Genomic DNA, 19695 nt, shown 5'->3' with positions numbered 1-19695 from the left:
TGGCCTCTCCCGTTGCGGAGCACAGGCTCCGGACGCGCAGGCCCAGCGGCCATGGCTCACGGGGCCAGCCGCTCCGCGGCATGTGGGATCTTCCCGGACTGGGGCACGAACCCGTGTCCCCTGCATCGGCAGGTGGACTCTCAACCACTGCGCCACCAGGGAAGCCCTATCTTCACTTTTTTTAAATAACAATTATCACTGGCATATTTGTGTGCCTACCTCTCTCCCTTACCACATAGTGAGCTCCTTTAAAGCAGAAACTACATCCACTATAAGATAAATTTTCCCACGAACTGCTTTACCTCTTGACAATTTCTACAAGCTTTTCCATTTCCCCAAAACCTTCCATAATGAGTTTTCATACAGCAGAAGTACCAAAACTATCTGCTCAGTAATTAAGCGAACTGATCTTTACCTTCTAGATGAAGTGTGGTTAGTGCTGAAAAATATTCTACATGAAAGATTACACTGTTGCATTTACAATAAGAATAAAGTTACCAAAACTGTAAGTGCATATAAAATTATGTGCTTAAAACTAAATCAACTTACTAGTAATCATTGCTCCAGTCACGGAAGCCAGAAATCCGATGCTGACTGCAATGACAGAGATTACTCTCCCCTGCCGATGCCTCTGTAGCATCACGAACATCAACACTCCTGCAGCACCATGGACAAACAGAGAGGAGAAGAGAGCCCAGAGGAAGATCCAGTACCACATCTCTGAAAGGAAAAGCAAAATGTTAATAATTCTGTTGAAAAACATCTTAGAAAATCCAGTTTAACAAATAGCACCTATGGTCTGGAAAAAGGTTAAATGAGATTAACAGATTAAAAACATGCCTCGTACAGGACTTGATACATAGTAGTACTAAATAAATTTTAACAGTTATCATCATCACTAATGCTTGATGGGGAAGTCATTCCCTCCATGACTTCAGAAGGTCAAAGCCTCTAATTTCCTCTAAATGTGCCCATCATATAGCTATAATCTATTAATTTCTCTAATAAACCCTCATGTCTGCAAATCTCTTGCAATAAATTATATAAGTTAATTAACTGCTGTTAGATATATAATTTTCTATCTTCTATACTAAGTGCCCAGACATTTTTAAAAACTACCACTTAATTCAAATAATAAGTACAATAAGTACAAAAACTATCTGTTCAATAAATAAATGAACTGATCTTTACCTTCAGAATTCAGAAATAAGTCAGTGATTTTTATCTTTTATGATTTTAAGAATTTCAGGCCATTTCCCTCTTGGCTCTCACGTTTACATACTAAAGAATCAGTCAGAATTTTTTTAATGCTTTGTCTCTTAGGTCGTATGCTAGTCCTTAGCAGGAACTCCTCAAGCTCTATCACTCTTTCTTCAATGTAGTCTCAGTTACTGTTCATTGAAGCCTGGTTTACAGACAATTGATGAGCATGCCTTTCATTCTCTCTCTTTCTGGCTGAATGGTGGTTGCCAAGGACTTGGGGGAGAGGGAAATGGGGGACTTCTTATTTTAAAATGGCTACAAACACAAGGGATCTTTGTGGCAATGGAACTGCTCTGTATTTTGACTGTGGTGGTGGATACATATACAAGTGATAAAACTGTACAGAACTAAACACACACACACACACAAATGAGTACAGATATACAAGCAACACTTGTGGAATCTGAAAAAGGTTGGTGGGTTCTATCAATGTCAATATCCTGGTTTTGATATTATACAGCAGTTTTCCAAGATGTTCCCATTGGGTAAATGGGGTAAAGGGCACGTGGGTTTTCTCTATACTATTTCTTACAACTGCATGTGAATCTACAATTATCTCAAAATTAAAAGTTTAATTTTTAAGAAGAGAGGATATATAGAAAACAGATTTTTTAAAAAATCAGTTTCAGCCTGCTAAATTCTTAAGAATTGACACTTAGAATGGACTTATAATTTGAAATCATTTCAAGGAAGAGACATCTGATATATTTTTCTGTGTTAAAGTACCATGCATGCTTCTCTATGGCATAAGAGAGAGATGCTGGTGATTAAGGAAAAACAGACAAATCTTGCCTTTTAGAGGTCTTTCTCTTCCAGCTTTCAGAGAAGTAATGCTTTCACACTGTCACTCCCAAACAAATAGCTTCAATTTATAAAAAATAAAGACAAAAATGCTTAACTTGCCCTGAAGAATATTTATATTTTAAAAGATATAATTTTCCAGAGTGACCCTAACAAAGCAAGACTATGATACAGCAATGATACAGCAATAACAGGGTGGGGAGGGATGCTCATCAAGGCGGTTCTGAGATGAGACAGGCGCTGGAACAGGCACCTACTCTTAATAAGAGCAGCCATTTGCCTTGATCCCCAGTCCTGCTTCTCACCAGGGCTACCCCCAAAAGCACTTTTATTTGTTGTCCTTATAATACAGGCTATATGTAACACTATGTTTTGTTTTGTTTGTTTTTTTTGCAGTGTGCGGGCCTCTCACTGTTGTGGCCTCTGCTCCGGACGCGCAGGCTCAGCGGCCATAGCTCACGGGCCCAGCCACTCCGTGGTATGTGGGATCTTCCCGGACCAGGGCGTGAACCCACGTCCCCTGTATCGGCAGGCGGACTCTCAACCACTGCGCCACCAGGGAAGCCCTATATGTAACACTATGAACAGGGATTATCTGACATTATAAGAAATGTTGTTTGCCTACTGACTATATAGTCAGTATACCTAATAATTAGGAAAATTAAGTCTAATGCCTTATAAATCCCCAAGCTATCAAAGAATTATACAACTGAAACAGAATCTCAAATGGTCCTCTAATGTCCAATCCAGGATTATCCCTCAAGCAGGCTGAGCACAATCTGCCCAAACTCAAATTTATTTTTATGTTTCTTTGTTTTTCTTAATCACACTATTTATCATGGAAAAAAACCCGAATGCTGCTGAGAATATCTACAATTAATTTAGATTTCATGTTGTTACTACTTTTTTTTTTTTTTTTTTTTTTTTGCGGTACGCGGGCCTCTCACTGCTGTGGCCTCTCCCGTTGCGGAGCACAGGCTCCGGACGCGCAGGCTCAACGGCCATGGCTCATGGGCCCAGCCGCTCCACGGCATGTGGGATCTTCCCGGACCGGGGCACGAACCCGTGTCCCCCTGCATCAGCAGGCGGACTCTCAACCACTGTGCCACCAGGGAAGCCCATTACTACTATTTTAAATTACCTGATAGATCAGTACAACCATGTCAGTGAACAGGGCCTCTGAAGACCTGGCTCTACTCCAGATAAACAAGTCTGTCTAAGGTCCGACTCACTATTGGCAAACGCAGCACACCTGGAGAACCGCAGAAGCCTAAGAGTAGAGCGAAGACAGATGCCCCAGGGCCCTAGAGAAAGAACAGTTGCTAAGAACGGGAGAGGAGTATGACAACCTTTTCTTAACTTGTGCAGGCTTGTACAGCTAACGTGAACACCCAGAGGCCCAGTTTTCTCTTTCTACCCATATCCCACCTAATCCAAGCTTCTTGCAACTGAGCAACAATAAAAGGATGAAGCCAGAGGGAGAGTTTGCTGGTGCTAAACAAAATACAAAATGAGAAATTAAAAATACACTTACAAAACAGAAACCTTGAAGCATGCCGTCCATTCAATTACAGTAATTCACTGAAAGGAGATATTCCGTCTTCATTAAAGCCCTTTCATTATTTTTCCCTATTCAAGGCTGTCCATAATCTTCATCTTAAACTGAGTTGTTGCAGTGTGTTTGTTTACTTTTAGTGGGATAAGAGGCAGAGGAGTAGTGATTTGTTCCAGTCTCCAAACAATTCTAGAAATAGCCCTGATCCCAATCTGTATCTTTCTCAGCCCTAGTTGCCAAGTCACTAAAAATTATCTTCTGTGCTTTTGTTTGTTTGTTTTGTTTTTTCGCAGTACGCGGGCCTCTCACTGCTGTGGCCTCTCCCGTTGCGGAGCACAGGCTCCGGACGTGCAGGCTCAGTGGCCATGGCTCACGGTGCTAGCCGCTCCGCGGCATGTGAGATCTTCCCCGACTGGGGCATGAACCCGTGTCCCCTGCATCGGCAGGCAGACTCTCAACCACTGTGCCACCAGGGAAGCCCGCCACCTGAATTTTTAAAATAAACAGGACTGAACCAAATGATAAACACACTGGAGCTGGAATGAGGGTGAGGAATGGGGAGTGGGGCACTCAAAGCTAACGGTTCTCAGCCTTGGCTAGATGTTGGAGTTACTTGGGAGAGCCTAAAAGAAATATCACCCTCAGAAATTCTGACTTAATTGGGCTTCAGAATTTTTTAAAGTTTTGATTCTTATGCACAGCCAAGAATGAAAAACTGCGCTAAGACAAAATGATCTAATCATGGAATTATGTACAACTGAGAATATGCAATTGCAAAACCTCCAGTTTGGCTAAAGCTGAGAAACATGGAGAGAACTGGCTGCAGATTATAGAGGTGTGCTGGAGCAGCTTTTGTGGGGAAGGGAGGGTGCTTACAGACCCTAAAGATGTGGACTTTATTCTGAAGATTGAAGGTTATGAGGAGCCAATGAAAGACTTTAAATAAGGAAGTGATACAATCACATTCACCTTTTAAAAAATTAATTATCCTGGCAAGTATGGGAAAGGGGGACTAGAAAGAGATGAGAGACTATCAGAATATTTCAAGAGTCCCGAGAGAAACTCAGGCCTGGACTTAGGCACTGGCCTCAGGATTGAAAATAATTTGAAATATTTAGGATTTGCTGATGGCCTGGATGATGGAGGTGAGGAAGATGTGATGTCTGGCCTCCCAGATTTCTGCTATGGACAGCTGAATAGACGACAATGCTGTCAGGTTTGGAAACATGGGAAAATATGTTTCATGCATCAGCAATACTATTCAAATGTTGGTGAGAAGCAAGGAGTAAAGAAGCTAAAGGCAAGACTATGTCAAGTGGGGCTTCCCTGGTGGCGCAGTGGTTGAGGGTCCGCCTGCCGATGCAGGGGACACAGGTTCGTGCCCCGGTCCGGGAAGATCCCACGTGCCGCAGAGCGGCTGGGCCCGTGAGCCAGGGCAGCTGAGCCTGCGTGTCCGGAGCTTGTGCTCCGCAACGGGAGAGGCCACAACAGTGAGAGGCCCGCGTACCGCAAAGAAAAGAAAAGAAAAAAAGAATATGTCAAGTAGAAAAATGTGAAGATTACCTATACATGTATATTATGGGCCATGTTTTAAAAAGCAGTAAATCTCAAGTTTGTTGTGTCGGCAATCTTCCTAAATTCATGATCTGTCAAATTTTAAATCTATGATTACTAAAACAATTCTGTTATTAGATATAAATTTGAATTAAATTTAGGATATAGAAAGCTATAAAGAATGTCACTCTCATCCTAACAGTGAGAAAAAGATAAACTACAAAATCATAGCTCTTCTTTAGCCCATCAGTCAGGTGACACTACAAGATAACAAAGTAACCTGAATTTCAAAGAGGGACAAGACCCTCCAAGGAGACAGCTGACATACTCACTATGTTTCCTGTGGCAAAGCACAGGAACAGGAAGTGGGTACCATACAAGTGGGTAAAAAGAAATCTGCTAAAATTGTAACCGACAGTTAAAAGTCCCAGCGTGCAATTAATCGGTCAGCTTGCAGTAAGTGACACAAGGAAAGTACACAGTCACCTGCAAGCCCTCTTCCACAGGTCTCTACCGGGCACTCCCTAGAAAGACGGAGACTGGAGAGAGCCACCCCAGTGGTGTACGTCGGCCTATAGGAGGTGATCAGTGGCTGCTAAGGGAAACAGACAACCTGGCGTGCTTCCTGGATACCTTTTTCCTATTCAAAACAAGCCTTAGCCATTGCTGGAAGGCAGGAAATCCTGTCACCCTCGGGGGACAAGCAAAGACCCACTGCAGCTCCAGCTTGGGGAAGAGTAGAAGGAAAAATCCTTTACCCCTGGGGGAGGGGCAGAAAACCATCCAGGACCCAGGATCCTATTCTAAGCAGAGTCGGTTACTGCTGAGGGAAGGATAGAAGACTTCTGCCCAAGACCAGTCACAGATACTGGGGAGAGTGTGGCTACCACGGTTCAGAAAGGCAGGACCGTGGACAGCCCCACCCAGATACCCCACCACACAGAGCTTGCCTGAGACTAACACTGGACAGGACAAGAGAGGAAGTTCCCCTGCCCCAAGTAATGAGCAACACAAGGCTGTGGCTGGGGGAAGGCAAAGGTGTGGAGAGACACTTCTTCCATGGTGCAGGCTTGCAGAGATGGCTAAAAGCTGACAATACGGCACTAACACTGATACCAACCCTGCAGCACCCAGCCCCCACCCTGCGTACAAGGCAACAGCAGCACCTTCTGGGGAATTTGAAGCCTAGGGTGTGCTAAAGGTAACCGTAACGAGAAAGCTCAAACTCAGCTCACTCCTGACTAAATTAAATCAACCTTCACCCTACTGGTCTAGCAGAAGAAGCCCATTTCCAGGCATAAATATTGATATTACATACCTCAGTCACTACTGTTATACATATAAAGTCCTTAATTCAATAAAAAAAATATTGAATTAAGACACCCTCAGAAACAGGAAAACCAATTCATTGTCAAGAAATAAAGTGATCAGACTTAGAGATGATCCAGATTTTAAAACAACCAGACAGGGACTTTAACTATAATTAACATGTTAAATACTCTCATGGAAAAGGTAGACAACTCACAAGAACAGATGGGGAATTTCAGCAGAGAGATGGAGAGTCCAAGAAAAAGTCAAATGAAACTGCTTAAAAGAAAAAAACAAGAAAATGCAAAAACAAGAAAACCATAATATCAGAGATGAAGACTTCCTTTAATGGGCTCACCAGCAGACTTGACATAGTTAAGCGAAGAATCAGTGAACTTATCATAGCAGGAGAGGTTACAAGAGCCAAGACATGGAAGCAACCTAAGGGTCCATCCACAGATGAGTGGATAAAGAAGGTGTGGTACATAGATACAATGGAATATTACTCAGCCATAAAAAAGAATGAAATAATACCATTTGCAGCAACGTGGTGGACCCAGAGATCATCATACGAAGCGAGATTAAGTCAGACAGAGAAAAACAAATAGCAAATGACAGCGGTCCCCAACCTTTTTTGGCACCAGGGACTGGTTTTGTGGCAGACAATTTTTCCACGGACCGGGGCGGGGGTGGATGGTCAGGCAGTAATGCGAGGGATGGGGAGCCAGAGGGAGTGGAGGGGGAGCGGCAGATGACGCTTCACTCACTCACCTGCCACTCACCTCCTGCTGTGCGGCCTAGTTCCTAACAGGCCACAGACCGGTACCAGTCCACGGCCTGGGGGTTGGGGACCCCTGGCATATAATATTGCTTATATGTGGAATTTAAAAAATGATACAAGCGGGCTTATTTACAAAACAGAAATAGACTAACATAGAAAACAAACTTATGTTTACCAAAGGGGAAAGGGGGGGAGGTATAAATTAGGGGTTTGGGATTAAAATATACACACTATTATACATAAAATTGATAACCAACAAGGACCTACTGTATAGCACAGGGAACTATACTCTATCTTGTAATGACTTATAATGGAAAAGAATCTAAAAAAGAATCTACTTATCTATCTATCTATCTATCTATCTATCTATCTATCTATGTATCTATCTATCTATATAACTGAATCACTTTGCTATGCACCTGAAATTAACACAACATTGTAAATCAACTACATTTCAATAAAAAATTTTAAAAAAATAATCAGTGGGCTTCCCTGGTGGCACAGTGGTTGAGAGTCCGCCTGCTTATGCAGGGGACACGGGTTCGTGCCCGGGTCCAGGAAGATCCCACATGCCGTGGAGCAGCTAGGCCTGTGCGCCATGGCCAATGAGACTGTGTGTCTGGAGCCTGTGCTCCGCAGCGGGAGAGGTCACAACAGTGAGAGGCCCGTGTTCCGCAAAAATAAAAAGATAATAATCAGTGAATGTAAAAGTAGACAAACAGAAATTATTCAAATTGAAATATAAGAGAAAAAGAGTGGGGGAAAAACAAAGAAGTGGTAGGAGGGAAAAGAGGAACCATCCAAGAGCTATGGAACAATTTCAAATGGTTTAACATACATGTAATTGGAGTCCCAGATGGAGAAGAAAGAGATAATGGAGAAGAAAAATATTTAATGAAACAGTGGCCGAAAATTTCTAAAACTAATAAAAGATATCAAACCACAAATCTAAGACTCCCAGAGAATCCTAAGCAAGAAAAAGACCTCCCAAAAGAACTAAAAAATAAAAAAACAAAAATAAAGCACACACACATACCTAGATTCACCACAGTGAAATGACTAAAAAAACAAAGATAAAGGGGAAGTATTGAAGAAGAAATAAGGAAAAAAGAGAGAACAAAAGACATTACACACACAGAGGGACAAAGATAAAAAGTACAGCAAACTTCTCATCAGAAGCAACCAAACCAGATGACAAATTACAGTAACACTTTAAAAAACTAAAATGCAAAGTCAGAACCTATATTCAGGAGAAACATTTTTCAAAACTGGAGGTGAAATGAAGATTTTTTTCCAGGAAAAAAAAAAAACTGGAAAAATTAACTGCCAGTAGACCTGTGCTACACGGCATATTAAAGGAAGCTCTTCAAACAGGAGTGTAAGACTAGATGGAAACTTAACGCTCCACAAAGAAGTGAGCAACAAAGAAAATTAAAATGAAGGTAAACATAAAAGATATGTTTTCTGGGCTTCCCTGGTGGCACAGCGGTTAAGAATCTGCCTGCCAGTGCAGGGGACATGGGTTCAAGCCCTGGCCCGGGAAGATCCCACATGCTGTGAAGCAACTAAGCCCATATGCCACAACTACTGAGCCTGAGCTCTAGAGCCCGTGAGCCACAACTACTGAGCCCGTGTACCACAATTACTGAAGCCCATGCGCCTAGAGCCTGTGCTCTGCAACAAGAGAAGCCACCACAACTAGAGAAAGCCTGCGCACAGCAGCAAAGACCTAACGCAGCCAAAAATAAATAAATAAATTTTTAAAATATGTTTTCTTATTTTTAATCATTCTAATATTTTAACCAGATTTAAAAATAAGTTGTTGCGTTTTTTCACTTGAAGCCTCATTTAACATAGAAGTTAAAGCTATTGTAGATATTTTATAGCTGCCTGCTTCCACTTCTTAAAAGAGAGCAAAAACATTAGCTTTTAAATTTAATTGTGACACCTTTAAGAGCTGCTTGAATATACTGCCTCTCTCAAAGCTTACGGCAATACTTATTACCCACTTAAACCAAATTACCCTTTCACCAGCTAATTATATGATTTTAAACTGTAAATTACAGTACTCATCATTGAATAGAAAAAAAATTCTTAGAAAAATAAATTTTTAATTTAAAACAATTAGACTATCATTTGCTGTAAAAAAGAAAATCAGGTTAAGGCTATTTAAAATAGTTCAAAATTTGCTTTACATTTAAGCCACAGCACTACCTTCCTAAAAGATGCCATTCAATTTGTTCTTTCCCATAATCGATTAGTTAGTCAGTTATAAAAGTATACGGATTGGGCTTCCCTGGTGGCGCAGTGGTTGCAAGTCCACCTGCCGATGCAGGGGAGATGGGTTCGTGCCCCGGTCCGGGAGGATCCCACGTGCCGCGGAGCGGCTGGGCCCGTGAGCCATGGCCGCTGAGCCTGCGCATCCGGAGCCTGTGCTCCGCAACGGGAGAGGCCACAACAGTGAGAGGCCCGCGTAACGCAAAAAAAAAAAAAAAAAGTATAAGGATTGAATGGCAAAATCCGAATCTATTATGAAGTTATAACACAGCAATGTACAATAGTTTCAACTTTTATTACTTATATGCCCTTAAGCATCTTAAATTATACATGTCCTACCAATAAAATGTCAGTAACAACATATTTGTTTGAATCAGTCACTGACCTAAAAAATAATCTTTTCAGTGACTGATAAAACGTTACAATCTCATGATACAGTATTTCCAAAGGATCTTTACACTGAACACTCAAAAATGAACTTTTCACATCAATCAGCATAACTTATAATGAAACTCCCAATGTAACAAATTCTTAAAATTAAATCTAAATAAGAGACCAAATGAATGACAGATCAGAAAATAAAAGCACGACTAGGAAAACAAGCAATGCACAAGCACGGTCAGAACAGTCACACCTTTGATATGATGACAGTAATCCTCAGGAAGCAGTTATGCCACACTGGGGTTAAAAACAAAAACACAGATAATTTCAGAACTGGAAGGGATCACCAGATATTGAATCCAGAGTTTCCTAAACCAAGTCTTAAGAAGGCCTAATTCTAAGAACTATTAAATGGTATTCAGAGAACAAAGATTTTCTAGGTATTAAACCTCACTCTAAAAATTAGCATATTAAAGGTCTGAAGCCCCACTTAAAAAAGAAAGCTTCTTAATTTTAAAGACTAAAAAAACAAATTTATATGCAAACGGGTAAATGTTTTTCTTAACTCACAGTAAAATCTCTCAACTTTTTCCTTAACTCATTAAAATTTTTAGATCATCTTTCCTTTAACATCAATGTGAAAATTGTTGTCATTGGATTGTCTTATAGATGAGGAAACCAAGGTCTGGTTAAATATGTGGCTTTTCCCAGGGCATGGAAGCAACCTAAGTGTCCATCGACAGATGAATGTATAAAGAAGATGTGGCACATATATAAAATGGAATATTACTCAGCCATAAAAAGAAATAAAATTGAGTTATTTGTAGTGAGGTGGATGGACCTATGGAATCTAAGAAAAAAATGGTCATGAAGAACGTAGGGGCAGGACAGGAATAAAGACGCAGACGTAGAGAATGGACTTGAGGACATGGGGAGTGGGAAGGGGAAGCTGGGATGAAGTAAGAGAGTGGCATGGACCTATAAACACAACCAAATGTAAAACAGATAGATAGTGGGAAGCAGCCGCATAGCACAGGAAGATCAGCTAGGTGCTGTGTGACCACCTAGAGGGGTGGGATAGGGAGGGTGGCACACAAGAGGGAGGAGATATGGGGATATATGTATATGTATAGCTGAATTACTTTGTTATAAAGCAGAAACTAACACACCAATGTAAAGCAATTATACTCCAATGAAGATATTTTAAAAAATATGTGGCTTTTCTAAAGTATGAGAGCCAATTAATAGCATTCAAGGATAAAACTGTTTACTGACTCATGAATTCAAGGATCCTATTGCTTCTTTAGACTCTTTATTTGCATACAAAAATCTAGCAGAACCCAATTTATCCTAGTGGGGGAAGTTCCAATAACTGCACATTATGTAAGTATTTACATAAACATTGTTAATGTTTAGTTCTCCCATATACTTCAGATTAAATATAACTAAACGGTTTAGAATTTTTAAAGTACTACCATTTAATAAGAATTTTTCTCTATAGCTAATAGCTCATATAAATAAACATTTTTAAAAGATAAATTCTAATATTATCCTCTAATGTTAAAAGACAGTCACCTAAAAAAACTGGGTTATAGCATCCTCTTGGAAATGAGTCATTTATCTTGAATTTTTTTTTTGCGGTACGCGGGCCTCTCACTGTTGTGGCCTCTCCCGTTGCAGAACACAGGCTCCAGACGCGCAGGTCCAGTGGCCATGGCTCATGGGCCCAGCCGCTCCGTGGCACGTGGGATCTTCCCGGACCAGGGCACGAACTCGTGTCCCCTGCATCGGCAGGCGGACTCGCAACCACTGCGCCACCAGGGAAGCCCTATCTTGAAATTTTAATAAGTCTTTAGCTATACTAGACACTCCACATTAACTTGCATTATATATCACAACACAGTTACAAATTGATCACAAAAAAGCTTCATTTTTTAAAAATCCAGTGTTCCCAATCCTTGAGTTCTCAGTAATAAAATCGCCTTAAGAGCTAGTTTAAAATGTACCTTCCTAGGCCCTGGTCTCAAGGATTCTAATTCCATAGCTGTGGACTGGGTCTATGGACTGTACCCTCAACCAGCCCCAGGTAATTCTGATATGTAGCAAGATTTAGTAACCATATTGGATTAAATTAATTCATGGTAGGGACTGGAGAGAGGGAGAATTTTATAATGAAAACATATTAGTGGGACTTCCCTGGTGGTACAGTGGTTAAGAATCCTCCTGCCTATGCAGGGGACACGGGTTCAATCCCTGGTCTAGGAAGATCCCACATGCCACAGAGCAACTAAGCCCATATGCCACAACTACTGAGCCCACGTGCCACAACTAATGAAGCCCGCGTGCCTAGAGCCTGTGCACCGCAACGAAGAGTAGCCCCCGCTCGCCGCAACTAGAGAAACCCTGTGTGCAGCAATGAAGACCCAATGCAGCCCCAAAATTAATTAATTAATTAATAATTAATTAATAAAACATATTGGCTACACATAGTTATCCAAAAGCAATATAATACTTTAAAATTTAATCAAGTCCTGGTGGTATTCCTGAACCATCCTCAAAACAGATCACCTCTCCTCTCTCTCCATCATCCGTTTTAAACAGGTTCTTTCTCTACTCTCTACCTCTTTTGTCGTCTTCAAAGTCCTATTACCTGGTTCCCCCTGAACTCAGCAAGCCGCCGAACTACGACTTAACCTGAAGGTTAGTTCGCCTCTCTACACCATGAGCCCCTTATGGAGAATGACTGACATTTTCATTTTTGTTTATCAGTGTTTGCCACAGAGACTGGCAAATGCTCATGATCAAGAAATATCCAACAAGCCTGATCCTTGAAAATGCTAGACGCTGCTTCTTAGTATACTTCTTCTATATACATTTAATAAAATACATTGTATGGCCACTTCAATTATAGTAAGTAAAATGCATGCAAAATGCTTTGTACGGTACCTGACATATAGTAGGTGTTCAATAAATATAGCCATTATTAGAATTATTCATCTGATTCTAAGGTAAGTCCAATGCACTGAATTCTCTGGGCTCTCCTCTTACATCTGACCGTTCTTAATTCCAGTTTCCTTCCCTGGTTCCAATTCCTCCTCCCCATCTCTGCCTCATCCTTCCTCTTCTGTTTAGAATTCCTTTCTACAGGAAAAATATCCCTAGTTATTCTAACTTTTCCTCCTGAATTATCTTACTTTTCTGGTCCTTTATTCCAATCACTAAACAAAGCAAAGATAAATATATTTATATTCTGATAGTTAACCATTTAAGAATCAAAATCATAGCTTACACAGTCCCAAGACTTATCTGGAAATTGCTTTAGGTTTAAGAAGTATCATCTGGACCTTGGACATGGTACCGCCAGAGGATACTGATATATGATTCAAAGATAAAGAGATGGGTATTAGGAATGTAAAAACCTGAAGATGGCAATTCTAATTTTTGAAAAATTACAGTGGCTTCATTCTCGATAACACAGGTAAGTCTTCCAAATGGCAAAATCCTATAAAGTACAAATCATATCAGTACTTATTAATTGGCTCAGTACCACAAAAGGTAAGGGATTTTTCACATGTATTTCAGAAAAAGTAAATTTGGGGGTCTGGCACAAATATTGAAGCGTAGCACATTGTCTTTAGGGCTACATTTACAAAACACAAATTTCTATAATTGGACATCTGAAATAATTTTATCTGCATAAACTCACCTCCTATAATAGAGCATTTAGGAGGAGGAACTTAACCTAATGGGACACTAGAATACGTGCAGGGACTGAGAGAAGCATACCAGTTTGGGAGCACCACCAAACGAAGCTGCTGGCTCTCGTCGTATGAGGTGTGAACAATTACAAGTATGTATACTAGGTACCCAAGTTTTCCCCCTTTCTCTCTCTTTTTTTTTCTGATAATCACTATTAACACTAAAGTGGCTTAGCAACTATAAAATCTAAATGGGAAATATAACAGTGTGTATGTATATAGTAAAAATAAATAAGCACATATATATTTTGTAAACACACACACACACACACACACTTGACCTTCATTCCAGTTTGAATTCCCAGCTTCCCGATGTTTATACCAATAGAGAGGTGCATCTGCGCCCACATTTGCTGCTGACACAGAGAGGGGATGAGCCTGAAGCCAGACTTTGCCTTTTTTCCAAGGAACCAATTATTCCTTTCCCAACCCGAGCCCAGCTCTGTGTTTATCCGGGGGTTTAGGGATCCTGCCTCCTTCTAAGTAGAAAATTCGTCTCTAAACTCTTAGCAACCAAATTTGGGTGGGAACACAAAGTTGGGAGCCAAAATAGTTGAAGAAAATAAAAGTAAAGCAAAAGGATACATTTCATTGTAGATCGTTATTTTGAAGTTAGGTTACCCATAAAACTGAAAGAGTATATACATTCTGGCTCTAATTTTAGGTTGTGGTGGGCAAGAGGGATTTAGGACATATTCAGAGAAAGAAAAACTATATGGGAAGGAAGGAAGCCACCTATCTCTCTACCTGAGTGAGCTGAATAAGCATATAACCTATACACAGTTAACAATTTAGGAATCCTGAGAATCACATACTGTGGGAAGTGACATACAGAAGAGAACTCTGGCAATAGTTATCAAGTGACAAAGATGGGGTCTCCAGATGTTAATCTCTATATGAAATCCCCATAGTACTACTGTCTTCCAGGAAGGAGAAACAATAGATTGAAATTGGTAGGATTTCTAAAACTAGATATATAGTAAATATGGATCACTAACTTTTACATAGGCTATGGCAACTTAAAATTTTAGAAAGATTATTACTATTATTATCACTATTCAATAATATCTTACATTGTACAGTATCTTTTATTTCTGGACAAAAATTAGTTCCATTCACCCATTCTTGGGCTCATTTGGGGCAAATACTTACAAAGCTATTCTTAAGTGCCTTAAGATTTATCATCTATCAGACCTGCCTGAGTTAAAATCAGATGTGGAATAAAAGCAAAAGGCACAGAAACAGAGAGTCAGTGAACAACAGTTCTAGTCCTGGCTCTGTCATTAAATGACTGTTTGATTCCAGTCATGTATATCTCAATATTTCTAAAAGGAAGTAATCAAACTACATAACTTATAGCTCTAAAATGTTGGCTAATTCTAATTTCTAGTTGTCATCACTTTTAAAAAATATATTTCTATCAAAGTAATACATACACAAGACTACTTTCAAGAGATTGGTCTCTGAGATAAAAAGGTCAAAATTCTGCTTCACCTATGGGATAAGATACAGACAGAGGAACAAATCATACCTGTTAACTGAAAAAAAAGATGAGAGTACATTACCCTTTTATTTACTTTTTAATTAACCAGAATTCCTATTAACGAGATTTCTGCAAATCTTTCCCAGTCATTTCTTAAATCTAAATCAGTCTGGTTCTACACTATGCTCCTTTCTATTACCTGTTTCATTTTCAAGTTTATGATGATGAAAAAAATGCCTTCTGACTTAATATGTGTTATCATAATCTGAAAAAAGGTAATAATTTTTCACTTATTAGCTACCAGATCTAAGCAAGTTACTCTTTGCTTCAATGTCTGAACCTGTAAAATAAGGATAAACACTAATCTCTCTCAAGATGGTTGAAAAGATTAAATAAAATACATGAAAGAATGGTAACTAGCACCAAAAAAGCATTTTTGTGTTTTAAAAGTATGACAATTATCTTTATAAATTGCTTAAACACTTTATGTCCTAGTTAAAAGCATATTCACTCTAGAGACTTCTTCTTCCCTCTTGGTTTCCCGGTGCGCGAGGAGAGGGGATTAAGAGCACTGCTTAAAGGAGCTCCAGAGACGGGCGCGAGTCGTGGCTAACAGCGCGGACCCCAGAGATAGGAATGAGGTGCTAAGGCTGCTGCTGCCGCCACCAAGAAGCCTGTGTGCGAACACAGGTCACTCTCCACACCGCCCTTCCAGGGAGCCTGTGCAGCCCGCCACTGCCAGGGTCCCGGGATCCAGAGACAACTTCCCCGGGAGAGCGCACGGTGCGCCTCAGGCTGGTGCAACGTCACGCTGGCCTCTACCGCTGCAGGTTCGCCCCGCATCCGTACCCCTCCCTCCCCCTGGCCTGAGTGAGCCAGAGCGCCCCACTCAGCGGCTCCTTTAACCCCGTCCTGTCTGAGCAAAGAACAGACGCCCTCCGGCGACCTACACGTGTATAACTGATTCACTTTGTTATAAAGCAGAAACTAACACACCATTGCAAAGCAATTATACTCCAATAAAGATGTAAAAAAAAAAAGCATATTCACTCAAACAGATGTAGCTGAAAATAAGGCAACTAGAATGTTTTAATCATGCAACTGTTAAGTATTGTTTTAAAAGCTCAATTCAATAAACATGCATTGAGCATATACTATGTGCCAGATACAATACGCTAGGCTTCCAGAACTCCATGATTACAACAATGACCCCACCCTCAAAAAGCTCACAGTCTAGAAGAGACAAATAAAAGTTATAATGTAATTGCAAAATATAACAACAAAAGCATGTATAAGGAGCAGAAGGAACAAGATGAAGCACTTAATTCATTCTGTTTATAGAGAACAGAGAAGAAGTAGCTAAAGCAGCTTGGAAAGGGGGAAAGAGTAATTCTGTAGGCAGAGATGGGTTTCAAGCCTAGCTCAGCCATTTCAAGCTATTTGATGTGGGCCAACTTTACCTCTCTGAGCTTGTTTGTAAATCTGCTTTGGAGAGTTACTCTGAAGATTAGAAATAATATATGTAAATTACCTGATACATAGCAGGCATTTAATAAATAGGAGTTATCTTGTTTTAGAAGTTGTGTGTTTGTTTTTAATAGACTAAGTTCTAAATGGCACTGTAGATGCAAGAGGGAGGGGATATGAGGATATATGTATACATAAAGCTGATCCACTGTGTTATACAGCAGAAACTAACACAACATTGTAAAGCAATTATACTCCAATAAAGATGTTTAAAAAAATAAACAATTTTAACTTACATCTTAATTATGAAGCCGAAAAAAAATAAATGGCACTGTAGGAGGCATCACTTAACTAATGATCAAGCTGCATCTGGGATCGCGAAGGTCACCAGCATGGAGAAGGTCATGATGAACCACATCAGAATGTTACCACTTACGGAGTCTACTTTTTAGCAGTGATGGGGTTCCTAACTTGGTACATTCACCTGCTGGTGAAGTCTATTTCTAATCTATTTTCTCCATTTTTACAGAATTTTGCGTACTCAGACTCTACTTAAATTTCCTAGAAGAGGTTCCCATGCTCCTCAGTCCCCCCTCAGTCCTGGTTTTGGATGGTCAGCATATCCCATATCCTTTATAAAATGGCAAGTCCAATGAGCAACAGCTGATTATTAAGACTATGTTAGGAGATAATTAGAACTAACCCTGGGTTGAAACTACTATTGTTAGCCTAACGGTTGACCTATGGGAACTGGAAGCCACTGTAATGATTGAGAATGTTAAAGTAAATATTTTAAAATATTGTTAAATCTGTCCGAGAGGTAAGTTACATTTACATTTACTCTATGGTTCCCAAAGCTAATTTTCTCTAAATACCCACCGATGAGCTAAGCCAGTCATTAACATATACAAATACATATTCTTAAATCCTTATTTTTCATTTTACTCCAATAAACATAATTCATACAACATTTGAAATACTAACAGTGGATAAACACAAGGAACGCCATAAGTAAAATAAAGCGGTCTATCTCAAAATTCAATTGAATTATGAAATGGTTCTTATGTCAGTGTAGGTTTTCAGAACTAAAAACATGTTCCTGACCTGCAACCAGCATGTAAGGTCAGTGTGCTCCAAGTTAAATAACTACAGATTAAAAGTGAGGGCACTAAAATCCAATCCAGAATCCACGTTAATTTTATTTATTTATTTATTTATTTATTTACTTTGCGGTACGTGGGCCACTCACTGTTGTAGACTCTCCCGTTGTGGTTAATTTTATATAGCAGTTTCCACATTCAAGGCACACAGCGTCTTTAAACTCAACCTTGTGGTAAATAATCCCAATTTTTCTCTATGAATATCTGAATTCCATGTAATGCTAGATTTTATAATGTCTTGTATCCTATCAAGACAGGTTATATTTGTAAAATACTCTCCATAGTCTTAACCAGTTTAACATAATGCATTCTGAAATACTAATGCTCTATCAAAATTAGCTGTCTAAACATTTCCAAAAATTAAATCCTGAGTATGCTTTTAAGATTTTTCCCTGAGAAGCACGCACTGAGGAGTCATCAAACTGCAACTGAAATTACTTTCTTGTAAACACTAATCTTTAGCGAGTATTTTTTAAAGTCAGGGTATAATACAAGCATTTCTGCATTAACCAAGCCAGAAGTTTCTCCACAAACCAGACCTATAAATTTGATTTTTAAAGTTTATGAGTATTATTGCTCACTTTTACAACTAGAAATTGATGTTAATTACTATAATATATTAAGTCCAATTCCCTCCTGATAGCCTTGACGTATGAAGGGAAATACACAAAATTATCAAATGTCACAGAAGCAGCAGCTTGAGGCCAGAGGGAGTCAGACAGACAAAAGGAAATAGGAGAGGGAGGAGATATATGGTTAAAGCAAAAAGTGCTTAGAATTCACTAGACCTTGACCCAGCCCGTGACCTAATATAATCTACTTAAGGAGTCATTTATATCGCAAAAAAACAAAAACAAAAATTAACAGTTGAAGCAAACTGGTCATTGTGAGCAGGGAATTTAAGTTCTGCATTCGATTTGAGATTTGCAAGAGAGAAAAAGAGCTAAACTAGAAAAAGACCTAAAGAGCAAGAAGCGCGCGCGCGCGTGTGCGTGTGCGTGTGTGTGTGTATGGAGGTGGGGAGATAAATAAAGGCTAACTGTACTCAAGTCTCAGCGCTAAAGCTATTCCACGCGTACTACAGAGGCAGGGCGGTCGCCGGCCCTCCCCTTGCAGGAAGGGAGGGGAGGCGGGGGTCGTGGATTCTCCCCCAGCGCTTCTGGAGCCGGGGTCTCGGGGGACTGGCGTCGGCGCCCCCAGAACAGGAGCGGAGCGGATCCAATTAACACCTTCCTCGCCAGGACTTGGGACAGGGAGCTCCCGAGCGGGGCGCGTTCGGGGGTGGGGCGGCGAGGAGCGCTTCCCCTCCGAGGGAGGGAGAAGGGAGGCAAGGGGCGGCACCGCATCCCGGTCCCCACCCCGGGCGCATCAATTACCCGTAAGGTTCCTCAGCACCGTCCCGTGGGCCCAGAGGCTCAGGACCTGCTGCACCGACAGGTTGATCATGGAGTGGTCGCCCCCCTCCGCCTTCATCTTCCCTGGGGGGCGCCCGCCGCCCTCTCCTCCGGCGCCGGGCGGCGGCGGCGGCTGCGAGGCTCCGGGGGCAGCGGCGGGTGCGCGGCTCCTCCAGGCCGCCGCCGCCGGGGGAGGCTTCGGGTCGCCGGGCTGGTCGCTGTTGCTGCCGCCGACGGGCCTCCGGGGGGGGCCGCTCAGCGCGTCTCCCCGGCAGCCCCCTCCCCGCCGGGGAGACATCGAGGACGGCGGACTGGGGAGGGGAGGGGGCCGGGCGCTCTCCCCGCTCGGCCCCCGAGCGATAACTCGGGTCGGAGGAGGCCGCTGCCGCTCCCTCTCAGGGGCAGCTCGGAGCCGCGGGGGCCGGGCACGCGAGGAGGCCGAGGTCACGCCGGGAGGTCCTGGGTGATGGGCAGCCGGCAGGTGCAGCCCCCGACGGGGCTCAGCTCATCACC

General features: G+C 41.4%; 1 protein-coding gene across 3 annotated transcripts in view; it reads right to left on the bottom strand.

Moving 5' to 3' along the window:
- TMEM170B (transmembrane protein 170B) overlaps nt 1-19688 on the bottom strand; it is a 37858-nt gene extending 18170 nt beyond the window's left edge. For all 3 annotated transcript variants that reach the window (XR_003005780.1, XM_024763954.1, XM_024763970.1), the window contains exons 1-2: nt 19165-19688; nt 550-720 (exon numbers count right to left, since the gene is read on the bottom strand). Coding sequence is in view for 2 of the 3 variants with exons in the window: in XM_024763954.1 (XP_024619722.1) it covers nt 550-720; nt 19165-19480 (487 nt within the window). In the remaining variant the exon portion in view is untranslated. The remainder of the gene's footprint in view (nt 1-549; nt 721-19164) is intronic.
- Nucleotides 19689-19695: the final 7 nt, after the last annotated feature.

The sequence above is a fragment of the Neophocaena asiaeorientalis genome, unplaced genomic scaffold (genome assembly GCF_003031525.2).
Source record: "Neophocaena asiaeorientalis asiaeorientalis breed wild unplaced genomic scaffold, Neophocaena_asiaeorientalis_V1.1 scaffold427, whole genome shotgun sequence".
Classification (NCBI taxonomy): domain Eukaryota; kingdom Metazoa; phylum Chordata; class Mammalia; order Artiodactyla; family Phocoenidae; genus Neophocaena; species Neophocaena asiaeorientalis.
The sequence above is the reverse complement of the archived record's forward strand: the minus strand, read 5'-3'. Positions and strand labels throughout refer to the sequence as shown.